This window comes from Numenius arquata, chromosome 7, assembly GCF_964106895.1.
Source record: "Numenius arquata chromosome 7, bNumArq3.hap1.1, whole genome shotgun sequence".
NCBI classification, from domain to species: Eukaryota; Metazoa; Chordata; class Aves; order Charadriiformes; family Scolopacidae; genus Numenius; species Numenius arquata.
Genome location: NC_133582.1, coordinates 43,945,218 through 43,969,465, shown reverse-complemented (window position 1 = coordinate 43,969,465; position 24,248 = coordinate 43,945,218). Strand labels below are relative to the sequence as shown.

The following is a 24,248-nucleotide window of genomic DNA, read 5'->3' as shown; positions in this document are numbered from 1 at the left end:
CTTTTAACCCGACCATGGATAAATGAAATTTGCATCCTTCAATAGCAAAGCACTGCCAGAAAGATTACCCTAGCTATCAACCGAGCACGTCCTTAATGAGATCAAGGAATCAAAACTCTGGCGGAACAGGGTAAGAAAGCACCTCTCTGATCAATGCACCCGTATCTTGTTTGTATTGTAAAACTACCTACCGTTGTATCTCCATTGGTGTTACAGCAATAAAATTAATTGAACCTTTTTGCAATGACATTTTTTCCTTTAGAAATTGTATTTTAGAATTCTAGAGTATGTTTTGTATTTGCTTCAGGCAACCCAAGTTGACAAAGAAACTCTCACAGTTCACCTGATTTCAAAGTCTAAGTGTTCATCTTGGAAGAATAACGATGCTAAAGACTGTCTTAATCTTCAGCAGGATCTTGAGTGTCAGTGGTCCCCAAATGCTTTTGTTTGGAACCATATTACTTAATGCTTTTCGTCTGTGTGGGAGAAATTAGGCAAAAATAAGTGAATGTAATATGGAAAGATGCAAAGTTACTTAAAAAAAGTCCTTTCCCCACAAAACAACACCGGAAAACCTCCAAATTTCTGAAATCCAGAGCCAGGATAAAATATCGTGATATACATGTACAATGTGTGTGAAACACTGTAACTGACTTTAAAAGATCAGGTAGGCAATAAAAGGAAAACCATTGCCTGCGTGAACATGTAAAACAAAACCAGAGGCAGTACAGCGTTTGGTACTTCTCTAGTTTACATTTGTCATCCCTGCAAATTCTGAAAAACATTCAAATGCTTTTCAGGTTTGAGGTGACAGGATAATATGCTTGTTCCCATTGGAAGTGAACAAAACAATGTAATTTCCCCCTATATATCTGCTGACTAGTAAAGACACTGTTTCTGGCTTAAGCGAGCTAGTATCTGTGATGCTAAGATGATTCATTATAGAAATGGATTTTAAATTGCTATATACAGTGAAGTCTTCTTGTCTAACCCAGAACCATTCAGTACTATCAAAGAAAGAATCACAGAATCTTAGTGGTTGGAAGGGACCTTTGAGATCATCGAGTCCAACCACATTAAAAAAAAAAAAAAAAGAAAAAAACACACACACACAAACCCACACAAAAACAAAACAAAACAAAACCCCAACAACAACAAAAAAAAGCCCCACACCAGAAAGAAAAAAAAAAAAAAAAAAAGCAGCACCCATCAACTAAACCCCACACCCATAATCTCACACACAACACCCCACCACAAACCACAATCCCGGGCACTAGAGCATGCCCTGAAGAGCCATGTCTACACGTTTCTTAAATACCTCCAGGGATGGTGACTCCACCACCTCCCTGGGCAGGCCGTTCCAGTGCTTGACCACTCTTTCAGTAAAGTAATTCTTCCTAATATCTAATCTAAACCTCCCTTGCCGCAGCTTCATACCATTTCCTCTGGTCCTGTCATTATTCCCTTGGGAGAAGAGGCCAACCCCCGCCTCTCTACAGTTTCCTTTCAGGTAGTTGTAGAGGGCAATGAGGTCCCCCCTGAGCCTCCTCTTTTCCAGACTAAACATGCCCAGTTCCCTCAGCCTCTCCTCATAGGACTTGTTCTCCAGACCCCTCACCAGCTTGGTGGCTCTCCTCTGGACACGCTCCAGCACTTCAATGTCTTTCCTGTAGTGAGGGGCCCAAAACTGAACACAGCACTCGAGGTGAGGCCTCACCAGTGCCGAGTACAGAGGCACGATGACTTCCCTGCTCCTGCTGGCCACGCTATTCCTGATACAGACCAGGATGCCGTTGGCCTTCTTGGCCGCCTGGGCACACTGCTGGCTCATGTTAAGCCGGCTGTCCACTAACACTCCCAGGTCCTTTTCTGCCGGGCAGCTTTCCAGCCACTCAGCCCCAAGCCTGTAGCGTTGCTTGGGGTTGTTGTGACCAAAATGCAGGACCCGGCACTTGGCCTTATTAAACCTCATCCCATTGGCCTTGGCCCATTGGTCCAATCTGTCCAGGTCCCTCTGTAGAGCCTGCCGACCCTCAAGCAGATCAACACTCCCACCTAGCTTGGTGTCATCCGCAAACTTACTGAGGGTGCACTCAATCCCCTTGTCTAGATCATCAATGAAGATATTGAACAAGACTGGCCCCAAAACTGAGCCCTGAGGGACACCACTGATGACCGGCCGCCAACCAGATTTTGCTCCATTAATCACAACTCGCTGGGCACGGCCATCCAGGCAGTTTTTTATCCAGCGGAGGGTACACTTGTCTATGCCATGATTCTCCAGTTTCTCCAGGAGAATGCCGTGAGGGACGGTGTCGAAGGCCTTGCCAAAGTCCAGGTAGACAACATCCACAGCCTTCCCCTCATCGAGAAAGCGGGTCACATGGTCATAGAAAGAGATCAAGTTGGTCAGGCAGGACCTCCCTTTCATAAACCCATGCTGGCTGGCCCTGATCCCTTGGCTGCCCTGCACTTGCCGTGAGAGCTCACTCAGGATGATCCTCTCCATGATCCTTCCCGGTACCGAGGTCAGGCTGACAGGCCTGTAGTTTCCAGGATCCTCCTTCCGGCCCTTGTAGATGGGCGTCACATTGGCGACCCAAAGGTAATGTTCTTCTGGGTTGAAAAAAAAATATACTCAATTTTTTTCTTATAATACTTTTATGTCATGCTGGAAGGTCTTACTTTTGAATACTGTTTGAGAAATTTTTTTCCTGTTTGAGACATACTGCCACTTTTTCTCCCAGTAAAAATGTTAGATGAGATATTAGGAGAAGAGTGTGAAACAGCAAAACTGATTTATGACTCTGTTATCTGACATGACTTTAACCTTTTTGGATTTTTGTGTGACCATTTACTATGTTAGAAGATAATTCTTTAATTTTTATGTCACAGAAACCCACACAACTGCCAGATCTCTCAAACATTCCAGGACAAGTTCTCCCATTTCATTTTTTTTTAACCTTTTTGAGTATATGGGGAATATTTCTTTTATACATACAGATGTGTGTGTTTGGATTTTCAAAGAACACTTGGTCAAGGATACAAAAAAAGAATAAAGATAAAATCTGGGCCAAGAGGTTTTAGAGGTTTCCTCTCTCAAGTAACAGCCCTTCAAGGACTTCTAAGGGAAAAAGACAAGGTCACAGCAAAGTAACATTTTAAACCTTAAAAAAATTAGTTTATGTTTTGCCTGTTCACTCTGCTACTAGTTTGTTTCTAGTTGAGATTCATGTGACTGTTGAGGGAGTCTGCGTTGGGATAAAAGATTTGAAGGGCTGTGAGCTTTAATAATCTCCCTTTTATGAACATGTATCTTTTTAAGACAGAAATTGCATTAATTCACCAGGCCTGCCTAATTTTAGAGGTGGTCACCTGCCCCTACGCCCCAGGAGTCATCCTGTTGCTTTTGGAGATGGTAAGCTGGCTCCCCTTGCTGTGTTGGGCGGTGAAGCTGACAGAGCGATAGTGCCTTTGCAGCAACGGCCTTGCCCTCGTGCGCCAGGCTTGCTCAGTCCTCTATGTTTGCATCCTTTCGTCTTTCTCCGTGTGCTTCTCTCATTCTCCCTGAAGAATTCTCCTTACCCACGTTTAGCACAAGAAGGACCGGCATTTTTGCTTCATCTGGAAGCTGAAGGAAAGGCACTGTAGAATACTTTCATTTCCAGTATTTCCTTAACTCAGAGAAGAAAGAGAATCACTCTTCAATCTGCTCATAAGGAAAATGAATAAATACAAATAGTCCCCAGATTCAGGAAATAAATATCTGCTTTTCGTCAGACATGTCTGTGCAGAGCCAGGACTGGTTCAAGACTGAAGGTCTGCAGGATACATACTTCTGTACTGCTGTTCTCCTACTTCACAGCAGGGCCAAATTGCTATTGCTAGAGGTTATTCCTGCAGTGAGGTAGTGCTTCTTCACAGGTGTCTCTCATTCCCAGAATGAGTTTTGAAGCTGAGACACAGTCATTTTTAGTACTATGTTTCCCCTTTTAATTACGAGTAGCAGACCAGTCACAGGTGCAGACGATTCCTTCCTTCAGTCCCTGGACTTTTCAAATTCCTGTGATAGCACTGGTGAGCTCTGTTCCGGTTCATGTGTGAAAAGTCTCAGCTTCCCACCTGCCTCTGCTTGCATGGTATGTTATAGTTACTCAAGGACCTGTTCAGATTTAGTCACTAGTCCAAGATCTTGTCTGACATCTCAGCATTGCCCATTTGAGATGCTTGAGGCGTCTTTCGGAGCCATGCTCAGAATCGCTACTTAATTCATTTCAAATTGAAAATGGCCTTCTCAGCTGAGATCATTTCAGCCAGAGAATGAGTCAGCTGCAGGTTTTTATGGCTGATTATTCCTATGTGATAATGTTTCATAGCAACAAAGTGATGCTGAGCTCTTGCTGCAAGTTGACTCCCAAATGGTCTTAAAACTCTAATTGAATCTGTAAGTAGAGCTTTTTTTTTTTTCTTTTCGCTTTCAGCCTCGCTGTTTGTAGAGAGATGAGAAGTTGTGCTCACTGCATGTTGCCAAAGCCGTTACACTGCTGAGATTAAACTGTTGGGTTTCTGTTCTGCCTGTAGTTCCAAAGGCCAAAGTAGCAACTCAGAAAAAAACTAAGTGAATAATTGAGTAACAGTCTTTGTTGCTGTACTACCATTTTTGCTGGTATTTCTTTCTCCTCTTACCTCAGAATTCAATTGAGAACCTCTTTCTGATTCAAACGTGATGGTTTTTGAGATGTCCCGCATGCCCGCTGAATTTGTCAAGCAGCAGGCATTGGATTATGCTGATAGAAGTCTAGTTTTGAAGAACAACACTGCACCAATGCAGCTGTGTGTATCCCAACGGACAGGAGAGTCACTGCTTTCTAGTCTTTGGGTTGGGACTCACATTCTGGCTTGCGTTCTCCCCTGATGGAATGACTCGATGGAATCACTTGCTGCCACTGTGGAGAGCACAGCTTGTTCCTCCTCTCTTCCACTCTGTTTCCTCCCACCTCTCTTCTGGAGTCTGCACCTTTTGTTGGGCTTTGCGTGCCTTAAGAACATAAGCAGTTCTGGAAGCGTTTCATAGGCTGCTTTTACGTGAGTGTGTGGAGAGCCAAAGCTGGGAGGTGTGTTATTGCTGAAAAACTCAATTGCATGCATATGACCTACAAAGGGATCTGCATTAACTGCAGTATTTTGTCTCAAAAGTGATTTTTTGCTCAGTTAAAGATTCTCTTCTTGTCAGCTTGAGTGGACCACTTGCGTTCCCAACAAGTTGAAGCAGGTCAGCAGCTAAGGCTAAACTCTGAGCCGTGCTCTGTTGTGCGGATCTGCCGTGGCCGTAAAAGTTGACATGAGAATTGCGTGGCTAGATTCCAGCAGCTTCAAGGAAGAGGTCTTTTATAGCAAGGGCAGGTACTGGTGTTCCAAAGCAGAGAAAATCATATGTAATTTTGTGAATACCCATTCACAGAAAAAACAGATAAAGTGGGCTTGAGGATGTATGGGTCTTTTTTTTTTTTTCTTTTTTTTCTTTCCTTAAAGCTACAGTTTTTATGCAAGCTTTTCAGGAGTTGGCAGCATATCCAAACACCTGCTGCAATGTTTAATTAGAATACTCCAGCTGAATGGAAAGCTTTTCTTCTGACCTTTATTGAAAAGCAAAGGATTATTTGACTTTGCATTGTTCTGATGAAAAAAACCCTCTAGTTTTTACAGGAAAAATGCAGGTGATGAGTTTCCAGTATGAAAGTCGTTAATTTAATTTTTCTCTACAGAATTGTTTCAGATTAGCTAGTTTTATTGTACCCATTTCTATTAATTTGTTTTGATTAAAGTTGCACAGGAATAGAGGCAACAATTAATCTGCATCTTAATGTGTGATGTATCGCAATACCATTACTTTTCTCTGATGAGTCATGGATGTGACATTTTGTTCATTATTTAACATTGCATGATTCACTTTTTGGTCAAGATTAAAAAATGTGCCGTGTCCTACAGAATTTACTTGCTGCTTCAAACAGAAGTAGAGTAAAACTTGCCACTTACAATAGGGTGAATACACAGAATCATTCAATGAAGATGCATTTGTGATGAAATATTCTGTTTTGGTTTAAATGTGTTTATTCAGGTACTGTTTTTATCTTGGTGTTGTGAGGTGAACAAATTTTTCAGCAGGAATAATGTTCTTGTGAATCAGCTTTGAAAGCGTCATAAAACAGTTATGTGTAAAGCCAGGTAGTTGTGGGAGAAATAAGCAAATTTCTGTAAGTACAATGCAACGCATCTAGTCAGATAACGTGTTATTCACAGTTAAAGGTAAAAACTTAGGTGTATATCATCTTTGAAAAATAACCATCTGAATCATCGCTCTTAAAACTAAACCCCAGTTACTTTTTGTGTTACTTGCTGTCAAGGTGACAGACAAAAACATCAGCTTCGATGTTTAAAATATTTTAAATTGGAATATAGATGCAACATCACTTTTTCCTAGCATGAACTGAAGAAAAACGTCAGGTTGACAAGTCTGTTAATTGTCTCACAATCTCCAGAACTAACATACAGTTTTGGGAAAACTATTGGAAGGCTTATTAAAGTATAGTGGTTTTACTTTCATATGTGTACATTTTGGTATCTTTGCTGAGTCTGTCCAAAACTCAATTGGGAGTTTTATACTTGTCCACTTTGGCTTGCACTAGAACAAATGAGGTTTTGTTGAGGCAGGAGCAAAGAGTTCTCAAAATCTGTGATGCCTACAGTAGGTGGCAATTTGTTTATCATTGAACTGACTTACAGTAGCTTCAAACATGTAGCAGAAATAATTCCTCATATCTTTTTGTTAATGCCGGTGTGTTCAGTCACGTAACTGAGGAGGAATTTCTGAGTCCTGACAAACGGAATTCCTTACAATGCAATGTAATTACAACAGCATGAGCTGTAATTTGCTAGCATCTTTTTTCATAGAGAAAAATGTGTGGATTAGAGGTGGAAAGAAGTATAAGTTTTGAGGATTAATAAAAAAGAGCAAACTTTTTTTTTTTCCCCTTTCTTGATGTGGAACATGAGGGCATTTTGACAATAAACTATACCTGTCAGAAGGGGAGCCAATATGTAATGTTAGCAATCAGCTAAGAGGCACTTCATATGGGTTGGTATTAATCATACTGTCAATTTTAATTCCATGGGCACCCTTCTTTCCACTTTTCACTTAGAATTTATTTCAGAGCGTGATCAAAGCTCTGCTGTTCATTACATTCAGCATTAGCTAATTTGGCTTTTGGCAACTCTTATCCCAGTTCCTATTAAACACTAGCCATAAATTGAGATAAGGGTTGTGCCAAAACATTTCAGGATTATCAAATGGTAACATAGAGATGGGTGCCTTATCATGCTCCTTTCAAGACCGTTGGGTTACTGCAAAATTAACCATTAGCAAATACTTAGAAGCTCTCCGACAAACCTACACCCACAGTGCTTTTTTCATCTCTTTTGAATTGACTACAGGATGAAACGCGAGAAAAATCATGTCAGAACATTTCTGAAAGGCTCATTTGTGTATGTTGTGTTTTTATAGAGACTTTTATAGACACAGTTTTGCGAGTGTGCTGTATCATAAAATATTTTGGGTCACAGAATATGCTGTGTTTATACAACAAGATTATTAGGGTAACTGTTTTTTCCCCAAGCTGCAGTCAATCAGAAGTCTGCATACAAGATTGGTATCAGAAGTTTTTATTTAGAATTTTTTCTTTCAGCAGGTGTTTCTAGAACCTGCTGATTGTTTAATTTTGTGTGATAGACCTAAAATGTGAATTTGTCTGGAGAGATGGGAGAGTGTTGCTTCGGTATATAAATAAAGCACTCTACCAGCGCTTGCCCCTCTTTTTTTGATGCTTCAACATCTCAAAAAGTACTTAAACAACTCAGAGAAAGTCCTGAAAAAGTAATCTGAAAGTAGGCTTAAATAAAACAGAATAAAATATTTATAAAAAGCCTTGATCACATATGTAAATGCTGAGAAACAGAAAACTTGTGGCTTTCTTGCAGCATTAGATAAGTCAGTGACAAAATTTCTATAGATTTCCAGGCTGCCTCACGTCTTAACTGCTATTGTTGGAGAAAATTGTGGAGGACAGTTGGACATCTACATCTTTTCAAAAAGACTAATAAAACCAGATACTGCTTCAGTTCATTAGTGACTGAATATGATGTATAACAGCTGTGGTTTAAACATTAGTAAGAAATAATCTATACATAATTAGAAAATTTGTTTTTAAAGAATATTGAATTACTAGAAAGTATAATGGTGCCTTAAGATGAAAAAATTGTCACGACTGCAATTGATCAGATTACTTGTGCTTTCAACTTTATTAGCGTATGCATTGGTAGAATATTTATTTATTTAGCAGATTGCCCCTGATGACTTGTGTTCGAAGTTGAATCTGATTTAAATACTTCCTAGAGCTTTCCAAGAGGAAAACTAAGATTCAGAATTAGTAGTGGCTGGCTTTGCTTGCTTCCCAACTGGTCTTGTAGAGCTTTTTTGAAAACAGAAGGAAACTGCAAAAATATTTAAGGGCAGAAGAGACCAGCTCCCTCACTAAGAGCTGATGTTTGCAATATTTTATTTTATTTTATTTTTTGCTCTGCTTTTGCAGTTACTTCCTGGAAACATAAGCAGAGAAACTGCTTCCTTAGAGATTATCTTTACCTTTTTTTTTTAATCTTTCATGTTTTCTTATATGTTAGTCTCTTGCTCGAGAGTGCTGGTCTAGAAATGGCTTTTTTCCAGTAGTGATAGGGCATGAAGCAATTGTAGTATTTAGAGTAAATTTGCTGCTTCTGAAAGAAACCAATTCCGTAGTCTTGAGGCATAAGGCCAAGACTTAACTGCAAAGAGAGATGTATCAGTGCTACTAGAGGCCAATGCTGCTAATGTATGTGTAACTAATAAAACAACCCCCTATTCTCATGCTGTAGCTTAATACTTGCTTTCGTGATTGAAATATACCTCAAAACTGCATATTAAAGCCTATTATCTTTTTCAGCATAAATTTCTACTTGTGAGGTTTTATAGCAGATTGGTAATAAAAATACAGGCCAGGACTTCTGCACTAATTAAAACCATTTCAGAAGAGTAAATGTAAGGAGAGACTGTGCAAGCCAGCTTTAATTTCTTCAGATGTGTGAATTTAGAACATCACATCCCTCCACCCCCAGCAAAAGAAAATACGTGTTGTGATTAAGGTGTTGAATTTTAAGACCCAGATTCAGCAAATGACCTGGGCATTATTTTTTAATCTACTTTTAAGCCTGGGCTTAAATGTTTTTTCTCTGAACATAGATATATTTATAGATATGCTTAAAACTAAACATGAGCTTAAATACTCTGTTGAGCAGGGCTAGATGTCACAAACGTCCTGGTACGGTCCATAGGAGATTGATGATCTGCTCTTACCCTTCAGATGGTCTGCGAGGGCTTCTGTCGGAAACGTAGCTACCAGTTTTCCTTGGGCAGCCTTTGTGGGTGTGTGTTTGTGTGTGCTCAGAGGAAGAAGCAGTCGTTCTGTTACAAATTATAAATGGACCGGATAATGCCGTCTCTGCTTACACTTTCTGACGCGTTTTGTAATAATCTTCTGTTTAGTTGAATCTCTCTCAGCCACATTTTAATGGGGCAGGCTGAAACTCTCCCCCTGGATGGGTTTTTTTACGGTTTGGAGTTTTGAGTTTTTGCATGCTTTCCTCCTTTTAAGACAGGAGAAAATATATAAATATAAAAATACTATAAATATATAAAAATAAGATTGTGGTTGTGTTGAGAAGACACATTGTATTTGTGCTCTGTAGTAGCAATGCGAAGGTTGACAGAAGGCTGACTCTGATCTAACGGCTGTGCTTTATGATGCTCCTGTGAGAAAACTGCCCAAACTTGGCAAAGGTATAAGTTTCTGAAACATCTTTGCTTTTCTGGGCTTTGTAGAGGCTTAAAAGGAGCGCAGCATGAACATTTCACCTGTACTGAGCATATTCCAGCTGAGAGCTGAGACAGACCTCACTGTGCTGGAGCGGCAAGAGGCCGTGACTCTGAGGCAGGAGGCTGCTCTTTCCCTGGAGTTTCTTTCCCTGGAGTTTCTTTCCCTGGAGTTTCTTTCCCTGGAGTTTCTTTCCCTGGAGTTTCTTAATGTTGGTTGGGGGATAAATGGGGTGGATGGAGCACGCAGGCGGTGGCAGGCATCCGGGCTGCAAGTGTGTGCCTGCGTGTGTCTGTGGGAAGAGAAGACCAAGTCTCGAGCTGAACGGGAGATGTGAAGAAGCCTTGAAATAGGACCAACGTGAAATAACTTTTTTATCGTTTCCCTCCCCCTGCCCCGTCCCCCAAGGATTTTGGACATGCCTGTGGATAAAATGAAATTTTGAAAGGAATGTCAGAGGTTTTTACTAAGGCAGATTCCATTCCCATTTTACAAAAATTCCATAATAATATATGGGATATGAGGTTTTAAAAGCAGCAGTAGAAAGAGAGGAAGAAAAGTAGTAAAAGAAGAAAAGTAGTAGAAGAAAGGCCCTTTTTAAAGTCCCTCAGCTGTGATGATTCTGTTCCATTAGCAAGGCTCTGTAATGAAGCCAGTTCAGTCTAAAAGTGGGAAGGAAAGTTTGGTCGTGCTTTCTTTTTATGTATATTGCAGAAATATTTGCTCATAAATTTATTTTATTGCTGTCTATTAAAGACAATTTAATTTAATTGAACTTCCTGAGCTTTATGGAAATTTCCTTTGCTTGTATTGCTCCCTTGACAGAATTATTTTTCACTTTCCTCCCGCCTTTCTTCTACTCTCAGAAAGATGCAAGACCCTCAAAGCTACAAACTGTTGCCACAGAAAGGCAGAAATGTGTTTTTTTGTTTTTTTTTTTTTTTTTTGGTCTGTTCTTAGTGTTTGATCTGAGCTTAGTTTAATATCAGAACACTGTGATGCAGAGTCCTAGCGAAGATTCTAATGATCTCCCTGCCTCCTGCTCTGAAAGCAACATGATCTCGCAGTGATAGTTCCCTTTACATTTGCAAAGGCATTTTGCGAACACCAGCAGAGAGCAGAGGTTCAAAGTGATGTGCCGTTCTCAGGTGTTGCCTTTCGTGTCGTGTTCCTTGTCTGTGCAGAGCTACTAACCAGTGACCAGCTTGTTTCATAGTATGTACTGCTTCTAGGCTCGAATAGGACCAGATTTCTGGTTTTAATGGGAAGTCTTTATAAGTATTGGATTCTAAAATAGGCTTTTGATACAAAATTTTATTAAAGTTTCTCCAAGCTGACATTTGGCACACACTTTAACAGCTATCCAGCAATACAGCTACTGCTTATAATCTTTTGTTTTCTTTTTTTTTTTTTTTTTTCCCTCCAGTTGAGTAGATTTTGACAGGAATTGCTGCAGTAAGACCACTATAGAAATCAAATTAGCTGTTCAGAATTCCAGGAATTTAACCCTAATTTGCATTTTCTGTTTTAGAATAGATGAGGTTGGGGACCCACTGCTGCAAAACACAGCTGCTGCTTCTACTCTTGTCGGTGGCTTTGCAGAACAGAATAGTTCTTCTGGCTCTCTAAGCACCTGGCACAAGACCACAAAGAGTTTGATGGCAGTGCATTTATCAAGGGGGAGAGACTCACTGCTTTTTCTCTCTGTGCCTGCTTGGCAGATTGCAAAATAGGAGGGGACTTTGCTGTTGGCATCGGAGAGCTTACAGCTTGTGTGAATGTTATCCTGGGCTTTGCTCGCAGTGAAATAGTCCTCTTGTAAATCGTGAAGGGCATGTTCTTGGAAACAGCACCGCTTTTTAATGGTTGCAGTTAGAAATAATGGTTGGGTTTGTAACCTGGTTTAACAAAAAAAACCCCACCTCAATATAAAAAAAAACCAAACCCAACTCTATGAAGAATTTTTAGTATTGGACAAATACATTTCTACTAGTTGTGTAGCAAATTTGGATAAACTTTTGTATTCTCTTTTTATAATATATTCATAATAGTGTTAATGTAACTTTATACTAAGAAAGAGAATTTTGCTGGCTATTCTGGTGATTTATCCTGTACTCTTAAACATCTTAAAGACATTTCGTTTTTGAAAGCAGATGTCTCCTTTTTGTGGATCTGACTTACAGGAATTATGCTAAAACAAGATTAAAAAATCAGTATGGAATATGAATTATATACTTTTTCTTTCAATTTCTCTTGAATAACTACTTACATTTCCTTAATCAAATGGCAATTCCAAAATGTGATATAAGCTGTTAATAAAATTAGATAAATTTTATTTTAAAGATGATCATGGATCACATATCCCACATTAATTATTTCTGCCAGTTCCCTTTACAATTTTATTAATATTACTCCTAATTTGCAAATGGGAACAGCTGGGGAAGTTATCCAAAGGAGGCTGTTATCTTTTTTCAGGTTCACTGGGACTTATGAGGTGGAATTGAACTGAATTTGCAGTCTGTTAAGTCCAGTGTGTTTTCTGAGGTCACAGTCTTGCACACAGGTACATCCCATGCAGTTCTGAGCACTTTGTGACTGATAAAGGTTTGTTTTGATGGGAGGGAAAAGAACATAAAAGAGCTATTCTGAGGGGTCTACTTAACCCAGTCATCTTTTTTTTACAGTGGCCCGTAGTGGATGCCTAGGAGAGAGGATGACAGTAGGGCAAGCAAAAGTAGTGACTTTCCCCATCTGTACTGCAGCTTTCAAGCCCTCTCTGGCTTGAAGGCTTTCTGAATCAGAGATTCTGCCATCATGTTTAAGGCTGCGTCCTTGTGTTTACAGGCTGTGAGCTGTGCTAGCATGAAAACTGACTTAATTTTCTGACAAACAGCTAGTTTGTGTCAAAAGCATTTTTCAATACGTATGGGTAGCAGGTAGTCTGTTACCAAAAAATTGGAATTCTGCTGAACTGCCGGTCTCTGGTTTAGTTGATAAAACAGTAAAACTTTTCACATGGTGAAGCGGTTAAAACACGTTGCCCTTCTAAATCTATTTGTAAAAATACAGTGGTGTCCAGGATAAAATGCAGCAGTTTTGTTGGTTTTATTTCTGGTTTCCCCAGATGTCTCTTCTGTTCCTTCCTTACCCCTATCAAAAATGGCAGAAACTTAGTCAGTCTCTGTCCTCTGTAGTGTTATTTACATTTCCCTGAAAATATTTTGATTTCTTTTCTTTAAAATTGTTTGGATTTGGAGCTACTTTGAACTCTCTGTGCAAAGTTACTAACTTGGCTTATGTTTTCAAGGCTGTTCAAGAGGCAGGGGCTGAACAATTACTGTTCCAAACTTTGATTCTTGCTTTTTAATCTGATCAAAAAATAGGATTTTTAAATTTTGTATAGCAAAGTGAGTTGAACCGCAGTCCGAAGGACTTTGGGCAGCTAGAAGCTACGTTTTGTGATGCTGAGTCTTTTTTTCAACTGAAATGTCCATTGTAACTTTCCAGATATATATCCCCATCCAGATCCTTCAGTTTCCATTAGTTCTGTCAGTCATTTGCCTTAAGTGTAAGATTTTATCCTGATCCTGGTATCTAGTTTTGAGTTACTCCAAATTTGATCTCCTTATTTTCCTGTTTCCAAACCAAAATTGTATCTGTAGATTAGTTATTCCCCTTCAACCTGTGATTCCTTATAACTCTATTTGGTATTGTTTCTCTTATTTTTTATTGTTGTCTTCAACATTTAACCTTTTTTCATTTAAGAGATTCCTCCAGTGCTAGCTCTCAGACATCTTTTATTGTTACGTATTTTTAGCATAAACCAACATTGTTTGCCTTTTTTTTTTTTTTTTTTTTGCAAGAAACACTGAGTGGGAAAACAAAATTTGTGTGAGTGAGAGAATGTTTTAGTGTTGACATAATTTTATTTTTTTTTAATAATGTGGTATTACCCATTGCATTACACAGCGGACATGCTAATTGCTTCATTAACCTCTTAATCTGTGCTCAGGTTTTCACTGGTGATGTATTAGTGTTATATTATTTTTCAGCCTTCCTTTCACTTCTCTAAATAATGTATTATTCCTTGCACTAACAGTTTGTTTTCTAGACCTACCAGCTATTTTTCTGCAATATATTTTTAAAAATAATTTCACGTAAGGCTCTTTGTTGTTGTTCTCTTACTTGTTACTATTACCTGATTTCTTACTTTAAGTCTTCCTTATTTATTGGAATTGGCTTATTTAGAGTTTCACTAGCACTCCTGTGAAGTCTGTAGTGGTTTTGTTTGCTTCTTGCTCACGTAATTCCGGAATCTCAGAGATTTTTGGTCTGTATTTCAGAAAGGAGCACTGATCTTTTCCATTTTATAAAGATTCAGGGAAATTCGATAAGTAGCTTGGACATGCAATCTAAATTTCAGTATGTCTTTGGGTATCTTCGTGTCAATGGAACTTAAGCATGTGCTTAAAGTTAAGCACATATATTTAAGTGTTGCCTTACATTGGTCAGGGTTTTCTCAGCTAGGAGCAAGTTCCTGTGTGCAAACATGCAGCATACTGTTGGATCAGCCCTTGATAAATTAAGATTTAATGATTCTAATTTAGGTTCCATTTATATTTGACAAAAATGAAGAAACAAACCCACTGACTTGACAGATGACAGTTTGACAGTTGGTTTTGGTGAGATGAGGGCAATGGTGCATGTTTAAGTGAAATTTGAAGACTGGTCAATGACTAGGTTCAGCAGAACTTCATGCTTGTTTTCTCTTAAATAAGATTACTATCTTTTGTGATAAATTGTGACTAATTTGGCATCTTATATGTGGAGGGCTTCTCCATTTCCTCAAATGTTTCTGTTCATGAGCGTACCACTTCCTTAAGGATCATTTTTTGTTTTGTTTTATTCTCTTCTAATGCTCTCTCAGGAATGCTGTTAAGTTTTTATTTTTTTAATAACTTCTCTAATGCAGAAATTCTGTGTTTGTTCATATCTTTTATAATGTGCTTGTTTCTCTTGTTTCTTGACATGCACATGTGTATGTGTGCCTGTATGTATGTTGCTATAATTGCATCTAATTGTATGTAGTTATATTCTTTTGGGTGTGTATGTCCTGGTTTCAGTTGGAATAGAGTTAATTTTTTTCCTAGTAGCTGCTGTGTTTTGGCTTTAGTATGAGAATAATGCTGATGGCACCTACTGGTTTAGTTGTTGCTAAGTAATGCTTATATTAAGTCAAGGACTTTTTCAGCTTCCCGTAGAAGCTGAGAGGGAGCACAGACAGGCCCAGCTGGCCAAAGGAATATTCCATACCATAGATGTCATGCTCAGGATGTAAATGGGGCTTGGCTGGGGGCAGGGACCCACAATCACTGCTTGGGACGGGCTGGGCAACCCATCATGGGGTGGTGAGAGCAACTTGTGTTGCATCACTTTATTTTGTATGTTCTTTTACCGTTATTATCGTTATTATTTTTTTCTCTTTCATTACTTTTCTATTAAACTGTTTTTATCCCAACTCACAAGTTTGGGGCTTTTTTTTCCTTTTTTCACCCCTGCTTTTTCTCCCTGTTCTCCCTTCCCTACTTGCGGGTAGAGGTAGTGAGTGAATGAATGGCTGCGTGTCCTAGTTGCCAGCTGGGGTTAAACCACGACAGTGTACATATATGTAAAAATTTCACTATGAAACGATATGTTCTGAGTGTCATAATTTAATTTCTGTGCACCAATAATATGTTTTTAAAAATGTTACTTCATCTGGAATCACAAATACAAAATTGAATTTTAAATTTATAGTACAGTGAAAATAGGGTTATCGTGAAAATAAGCCAAACTATGTGTTTATATTCAAATTATGAATGACTGCAAATAGAAAAAATACAGAGTAGCTGAGGCTCAATGTAGTTATAGTATGCTATCCATGTTGTACATGTCACAAGAAATAATTGTTTATATCTCTATTACTAAAATTTGGAAATAGTATTACACTCTTCTCTTCATGCTTCAAACTCTATAGAATAATATTTCTCTTTTTAATTTTTTTCCAGCACTTGCTACTAGCGATAAAGTTTATCATGGCATTTGTAATTCCGGATAAACCGAGAGAGATCCAGATAAAGCTAGCCAAATTGGAGTTTGAATCTCTAGAGGCTCTCAAACAACAGGTAAGAGCAACTGATGTGTACCACAGTGAAAAGCGTCGGTGGCCTGAAGGAAAGATAAACCAGGGAGACTCTGCTTTTGTTTTAGGTGGATAAATACGTAAATCCGGAGATTCTGAAATTCCTGTTTACATTACATTAAGATTAGCTAGCTAAAGCAGTTCCACCTCTGCCCTGCAGGTTGCGGTGGCAGAGCTGGGGTGGCCAAGTGGAGCATGGGACAGTCACTGGTAGCAGAGTGTACAGCCCAGGGGATTAAATAAATAGAAAACAGTGCTGGTTTACTTGTACACATTGGGTTGTAAACCCAGATACTGCTTCATTTTTTTGTTAATCCATCACTGCCTAAGAAGTGGAGCAGAGAGCTGGAAGTTTTAAGTGATTTATCTGTCCTTTCAACCCACCAATCTGCGAATCAGCACCAGGAAAACAGTCTTCGTTTTCAGGCAGCTTGAAATTTGTGGTATGGCTAGGAATGTAGCAGCTTGAAATGTCTGTTGTCCTTGGGTGTGTAAACATACTTTGTTTGTGTTGTCACTTTTAAAGGACATTGGGCTCTATGAAAACAGTTTCATCGCCTGGAGGTATTTGTTGTTGCAACACTAGTATTCCTTTTATTGTTGAAATACCATCACAAATAAACAGTTAACTTAGCTCTAATATGAACAGAAATTGTGAACAGACTGAACTTTAAAAAGAAATGCGTGAGAACTAAGTATGTATGAGGGAAAGGTAATGTTGCCTTATTTTCCTGTCCATACAATATTCTAATTTTATTACACAAATAAGTTATATTTTACAATATACTTAACAGGCATTCCAAAGCAACTTAGGAAAACAAGGAACTAGATTTTTCTCCTGAAAATTTCTTTCTTAACAATGATTCCATAGAGAAAGTGATGGAGATCAAAAGAGGTGAAGAATTGGATTAGCTTCAGTAGGATTCAGGGATTCCACCAAGCTGGTTTTGCAATGGCAGCATACTTCAGGAGTTTCTGACCGTACTGTGCTAGATAGGATTTCTAAGCTAGCTTAAATATCAGGAAAAAAACTCAACAGCACGGAGCTTCAGAGACTAGTTCTCATACTTATTGGTAGCTCAGATACTTTTTGTGCTGCAGTGCATAGTTTTACATGAACACATTCTTTGTGTGCTCCACGTGCAGATGTGTAACAACCTATATACTGTGGGGTTTGTGTGGAATGGGAGGTTACTTTTTAATACATCTACCATAGCTTCACGTGACAAAATGATCTCTTAATTCTGGACAAGCTGAGCCTGTAAACAGTACACTGCCTTTTCTATTTAAAACCCTACAGTTTTGTGTGATACTAGAACATCGTTATTGAGGTCAGCACTGTCTTCTGTAATCAGCCATAACAAACAAAATCGGAATTACTGTTGAATCTAATGCCTGATAGTTTTGTTTTGCCTTTTTCTAGTATGTCAATGTGAAGTTACCAGCAGCTGGTCATGGATCTCATGTACTTTTTAGATAATATTAAAAGGAACAGGACTACATTTCTATTTTAGTTGTTTATTCTCTGTTTTTATTTTGTAGACAAGCAAAACTAGGTCATCCACTAGAACCTTAAGCTCAAGTGAATATAGTCACCTTTGGTTATAATGTGCCAACTGGAATATATACAGAGTCTCTTTCAATTGAGTGTGCGTGTCATACGTGCGTTCCCTACAATAATATGTGCCTGATTCCCAGTTCTTCAGGGTTGTCTCATTAATTCAGTAGTGACAAGTTAGTCTGAATTTCAGTAAGAACCAGGAGCCTGGCAGTTCTCACCTAATACTTTCAGGCTTCCTACAGGTTCCAGGAAGAATACTGGCTGGTTTTCAGGTGCCTTGGTAGGTACTTAAAACACAAGTGTCTACCATCACCTTTTTAGATTTCCTCTGATTAATACTGTACTATGTGTCCCTTAGACATGTGGAGATCTGTGGGTTTTTTCTGGTGCCTTATTTTTTTGAGTGAAAAATATCTGCATTTAAAAGTAACACATTGGCAGTGCAAAAAGATAGTGAAGCATTTATTTTAAAAGCATGTTTTCAGGTTCTTCCTCTTGTTACTGAGAGTCATCATGATAATTTATGCTGTATATCTTACTTTCGAGTAAAGAACAGCAAGAAACCCCCCAAAACAACTGTTACAAAAAAAAAGACATAAAAGTCTGGGGCAAATGTCTTGTGAGTCCACATGTTACAGGGGAGCTGGTGTATATGCTTCTGTGCAAGTCTGCATCACGTTCTTCTCTCGATGCTATCCAGACACACGTGCCGTTGTGTTTCACCACATGAGCTTTTAGAGTACTGCTCTCTTGGCGTGTAGCTGTTAGAAGGATATTAACACTATCAGACTGTAAACCTCTAAGATGCCAAAATAGATTATTAGGGTCCGTATATAGTGCATGGAGAGAAAATCTCCTAATGCAGCTACTTAGAGCTGGTTTGGGATCCTTGACTTTTGACAGTGTGAGCACCTTTACTTTTTCATTAATGCTAAGCTAATTGCTTTTTAACCTGGTGCAGTGGGACAATAACTATTCTGCATTCAGATCCATTTGAAGCCTGAGTTAGTGTCTATTTAAAAGGGATTTTAGGGAATACAGTGTCTTGGTTTCGTAATAGAGATGAATGATCATCATTAGAGCTTGTTAAAACCTCCTATACAGTGAAAAATGCCATAATTTAAAAAAAAAATCATTTTATATTGGAATGACAGTCTTGTTTTCAAGTTCTGAAACTTTAAGAAAGGCTTTTAGGAAGTTCTGAAATGTTTCTTTTAAACATTTATTTACATACATTGTGTTGAGACTGTTGAAAGGGATCGGACTGTTGAATGAGTTGTAATAATTTGATCTATTTTTCAAAATACTTTGTTATTATACACTCAAAGTATCGTAACAAAGTTTGTTGACATAACTCAGGGCAAAATACTTCAACCTTTCTGAATCCAAACTGGGGAATGTGATACGTTTGTAGACTTTACTTCAAGTTTCCCTGATGTCCCTCAGTGTAAAGAATGGTAGAGGAGGCTGGTTCAATTCTGTTTCTGGAGAGGCTGGGGCAGAGAATAAACTTAATGTGAACTCTTTAATAAAGGACTAAAGAGAGTATGGATCAAGATTTTTTGGAAGGGGAGCAAGAGCAATTGCATTCACAGTCCCTGAAGTGTGTGAGGTTGGTTTGTCACCCAGAAGGAAGCCTGGATGCTGGGCAACTAGAAGTGGGTACTGTCTGTGCGAGGGTGATGGACCCTTTTCTGGCGAGCATCATGATCCTTCTTAGGGAAGTAGCTGTCTAGTAAAGTGGGGTGAGGTGCCCGAGACTCCCCTTTGCTTCTTTGCACTGCTCTGTTGCATCTGTTTCTTGTAAGTGCAGAAGCACACCATGCTCTTTTGTCTAGTTCCTATTTTAAGGAAGAGAGACCAAGTATAGGTGTGCCTGCAAGGGAACAGTCAGTTAATTCTTCAGTGGTTCAGGAATTGCCGTAGGTGTAGGTGAGGACCAATGCTGTAAAATTAATGTGAGGACTATCTGGCATTTTCGGGGCAGTGACAGGAAAAGCTACACTGATAAGCATTTTAGCTTCTGGACAGATCAAAGCTAAATGAATAGAAAAAAGCCCTCATGGTTGGAGATGGGTCAGCAGTCTATCCTAGTAAAAGGTCTAAGTTCCAGAAACACAAGACAATAGATTAAACAGCATAACTTGCATTTTGTGGACTAGATTACAGTCATGTTTTCAGATATTATGAGCTCTTCCCGGTATTACCACCTTCTGATTGAGGCAAACATCAGATTAATACCTTCTTTCTGCACTGACGCTAGACTTGGGCTAAGCAAATGAGAGATAAATTGAGGGGAAATAATTATTCATGCAATTATTTTCTGAGCATGAAATACAGAGAGTAGCGACTCAAACATAGCGTATAATTAGTAGCCATTTTTCAAGGAAAAATAAAGTTTTAAATGGTGGGATAGCTTTTCACAAAGTGCAACTACCTAGACAGTATTAGGTCTGAAAACAAAAGCTTATTAATGTAAAAATGCTTGTGACTTTTATGGTACTTTTGCATTAAAAAACCCTGAATTCTATGAATTGGATAAACATGTTTTTCCTATAGCATCTCCTTCACTGTCTCAGCAGAATAAACATAGCCCTGATAGCAACAATAGAGAAATAAATTTTAGTGCAAGAGTTTCCTTTTTCAGGGGAACTACAGGGGGGAAAACCCCTGTCCTTAAGCTGCAGCAGAAATGTAGATGTGGAGGGGTTTTTGTTCTGTGCATCCCTTCCCAGTTCCCACCCTCAGCTCTTACCTTCAATGGGACCTAATCTATAAACACCCCTCATCCCTGTGCTCTAGCTTCCTTTCTTAGTGTTGTAGCCATCAGTGGCCAGTATCTTTTAACAGGAATGCCTTTTCCTTCTGATAAGCAAAGCATTTCAGTTCTTTCTCTGAAGAAGCGTGTCCATCTGTAAGTGCTCCTCCTGATAGATAACATGCTCGTGAGCAAAGGGCTCAGTCAGCTGATGGGCAGTTGTCATCCTTCCTCAACTGCCAGTAACAAAAACGGTCAAGCTTGTTGAACACCAGCCATGAAAGTATGCCTCCTTCATCCCCCCATGTGTATTTCTTCTTGGAGTGAGATAAAGTAATTCAGCCTGGGCCAAGTGGAAAAAGACCTTTTGCTCTTTCATACGGCATCTCCCATGGTGGCTGTACCATCTACATAATGGCACTGTGATAGTCTGAGTATCCATAAACAATTGCTTTAGAGTGAGGTCTAGGTGTTTTTAAGTCAGCAGTGCTCCCTCTTAATGATTTCCAGCAGAGTAACAAGTTTTCCAAAGCAACAGTAGGTGCAACGTTCACTAGCATCTTTCCAGCAATGTCATCCATTTCCTGAAAATGACTCTGATGTGTCTCAGTTCCCTCTGCAGGAAATGCAGGAACTGGAGATTACTGTGACTGATCTCTGCATCATTTTTGTTGACCAAAGACTTCTTTAAAACACCGTAGTGTGTTAATTACCGTATTTTGGAAAGGGACGGTGAGACAATGACAGAAAGAGGCAGGTGTCTGTTTGCCTAGGTGCAGTCATATGGAAAATTTCAACTCTTTCTCCCTGCTTCTACAGGTATTCTGGCATGTAAAAGTTGTTCTCTCCAATCAAAACCTCCTGCTTCAAGTAATTTCAGTGCTTTCACATTGCAATTCACTGCTTTGCGGCAGCTCTAGTCATTGCAAAGCTTTCTGCTTGCTGACTACAACGGACCTTGCCATTTTCCCTAGGAATAGTGCCCACTAACACCAGTGATGTCCCTTCCAGAAGGAATACACTAAGTTGGAGTGTGCTGACCCATCTGGCCCCTGTCCTGTAAGAGTGCTTAGCCCTTCTGAGAACAGCTTTCTGTAGCTTAGAGCAAAGCAAAGAGATGCTGCTAACTTAAGGGTGTTCTGCACTGGGCGATGTTTATGCTTGCTCCCTGCACCTCTTCAAGCTGTTGTTCTTGCAGAGATTTTGGATTTACTAACATGTCATGTGTCTCAGAATATGACCATGGGTGTTATGGGCCAATGTAGCTGTTCGGACTGGCAGTGAGCCACAGAAATGTTCCTTCTTTTTCGGTGGGGAAATGAAGAGAACAGGATCTTTCTTTTTTTTTACTCATTTAACATTGGGAGAGCATTAGTCATTAGTGCTTAACACCCTGCCTATTTATCTTGCAAAATGGGAACTGAAAACAGTTTTTGTGAGGCTGAAACAAACTCAATGGATTACTGCCTCATTCAGTGCTGTAATTACCTGAATTAGAGGGCTCAGAAAAGGACTACCTATAGCTTCAGGACTACCTGCAAAACACTGCTGATCATAAAAAGCAGAAGCTCATTCTGTGTTTGTTGGGAATGCTGAGCAAACACAAGGCTGCAGTCAGACAGGAGGAAAGACAAGCAGCTGAAATGAAAACATTTCATTCAAATAATCAAAGATTTGCAAAACAACCTGTAGGGAAGACTGGTGAAACTTGAGCTCAAACATTGGATTTAGGTTAAAACAGAATGAGATTAAATAAACCACTTGTTTTATGTTTTGACCCCTCCCCCTCCACCAAAAAAAAAAAAAAATCCTTAAAAATAGTATTGTTTCCAAAGAAAAAGATATTTTAAATGAAAACTCATCTTGTTCAGCAAAAATGTGTGGCTGCACTTTTTTTTGTAGGCTCCACTGGTTTGTGTAATCAGATATAATTCACAGGTGATGTTAAAATAGAACCGTTACTGATCATTGTTGTTTGCTGTAGGATTTTTTTAAAAGTCCAAACTTTGGTTAATTCAACTTTGTAAATGCAGTTTTTCACTAGAGACTAGTCAGAATGCTTTCAGACATGTCAATGTCTGAAAAAACATTTGCATGTGTTTGGTAGAAGCGGGGATATAATGCAAGTAAGATTCATTATATTTTCACAACACAGTTTTTTAAGCACAGAAAGACTTGCACCCTGTCATAGGAGAACAGATTGCATTCAAACATAGTTTTGCCAGTGTACTTTAAGCATGAATTCCTTTAATGCTGGACCTTTCTTGAGAGTATGTTTCTGAAAGTTACTTTCAATGTAAAAGTGTTAGCAAAAGCAAAATAAATTACGATCCTTTAAGAAAAAAAAAAATAAGTAAAGTAAAATCAAAAGCCCATTAATTTGGGAGGTAGGGTTTTGTGTCCCCTTTTTTGTGTCCCCAAAAGTTGTGATTTTTCAACTGAAGGTGAGATGACACCAGGTCTGCCTGGTTTGCGGATAAGTTAAACTTTTAACTATAGGATGCTTGAGACCTAAAAGTATAAATATAAACTTTTAAATAGATATGAGTATAATGTGATGGTAATGGGAAGAGAAACAAGCAGTTCACAAACTTAGTACAATCAGGTGTAATTTTCTTTTTCAACAATCCATTTGTTCATTCTCTGTGCCTATTGCCAGGGTAAAACTGTCCATCAAGTTATGTTTCCATAACAGCTGAGTCTCTCTGGAAAGATGACCCGTTTTACCTTTATCAAATCCTGACCTGGAGCCTGGTGGTGGAAAGACCATCAATCAGTTGAGTCCTCTCTTTTTTTGCCTGACATCCCAGATCATTGACAAGATGTGATCTCAACAAGGAAACATGGAGTAAGGTGATCGGATAAAAACTAAGTTAAAAATGTTCCTACTGTAAGAATACTGCAGCTACATCAGGCTTTCATAGTTTCAGAACCCAGAGGGGATCCCAATCATATGTGAACTGGTTTGAATACAAGGGAGGAGGCTATTCCACTTCCCGTACAAATGAGAGTAAAGTGCATAGTGAGATTTGATTTCAAGAACTCTGGTAACCAACTTTCAACAGGACATTCATGCGTCTGTAGTTACAGACTTCTAAATAATGGTTGTGCCTGTTACTGAGAAGGTGAAGGACTAGAGCAAGAGAAAAAATGAAATCTCTCATCTCATTAAAATTCCTTCAAAAGAAAAGAATCCCAAAAGATTACCTTTACCATGATTTGATAATTAAATTTTCTTTATAGAATTGAATAGAACTTGGTGATAAAAAAGTAGTATTTGTTGCAAGCATCTGTGGATTCCTACATGCCGATTATTTTAAATATCCTTTTCCTTATGCCATATCAAAAGATCCCAGCGAGAGCAATAAACCTTTAAAGGGAATGATAGTTTAATTGAAATAATTAAACTTGACTCTGGAAAGCTTTCTCTATGAGTAGGAACACAGCAAATAGGATATCTCTTAACTTTTCAGAGATGATTTCAGTCAGATTTTAGACGTTTAAATATTACCTGATTACCCCCACGTCACTCCCATCCCCTCCCCGCAAGAAAATCTGTTTCATCCTGTCTACAGAAAGAATTCTATCTGAGACTAACTGGTGATCAAAAAGCAGGAACCCACGGAATTCCTGAAAAAGAGACAAAAATTTAAAAGTGGGTTCATGTCTGCGTGTTGGTGGTGATGACACTTGCACCATAACTGAGTCTTTGCACATGCTGTGCAGCCTGGTTCTGGTGATTCTAAGAACAAGAACCAAATAAGATATGTTGCCTGTGCAGCCACT

At 39.0% G+C, this 24,248-nt stretch overlaps 1 protein-coding gene across 1 annotated transcript in view; it reads left to right on the top strand.

Moving 5' to 3' along the window:
- ANO10 (anoctamin 10) overlaps window positions 1-24,248 on the top strand; it is a 122,542-nt gene that overhangs the window by 65,320 nt on the left and 32,974 nt on the right. The window contains exon 11 of the mRNA XM_074150516.1: window positions 16,010-16,126. Within this exon, the coding sequence (XP_074006617.1) occupies window positions 16,010-16,126 (117 nt within the window). The remainder of the gene's footprint in view (window positions 1-16,009; window positions 16,127-24,248) is intronic.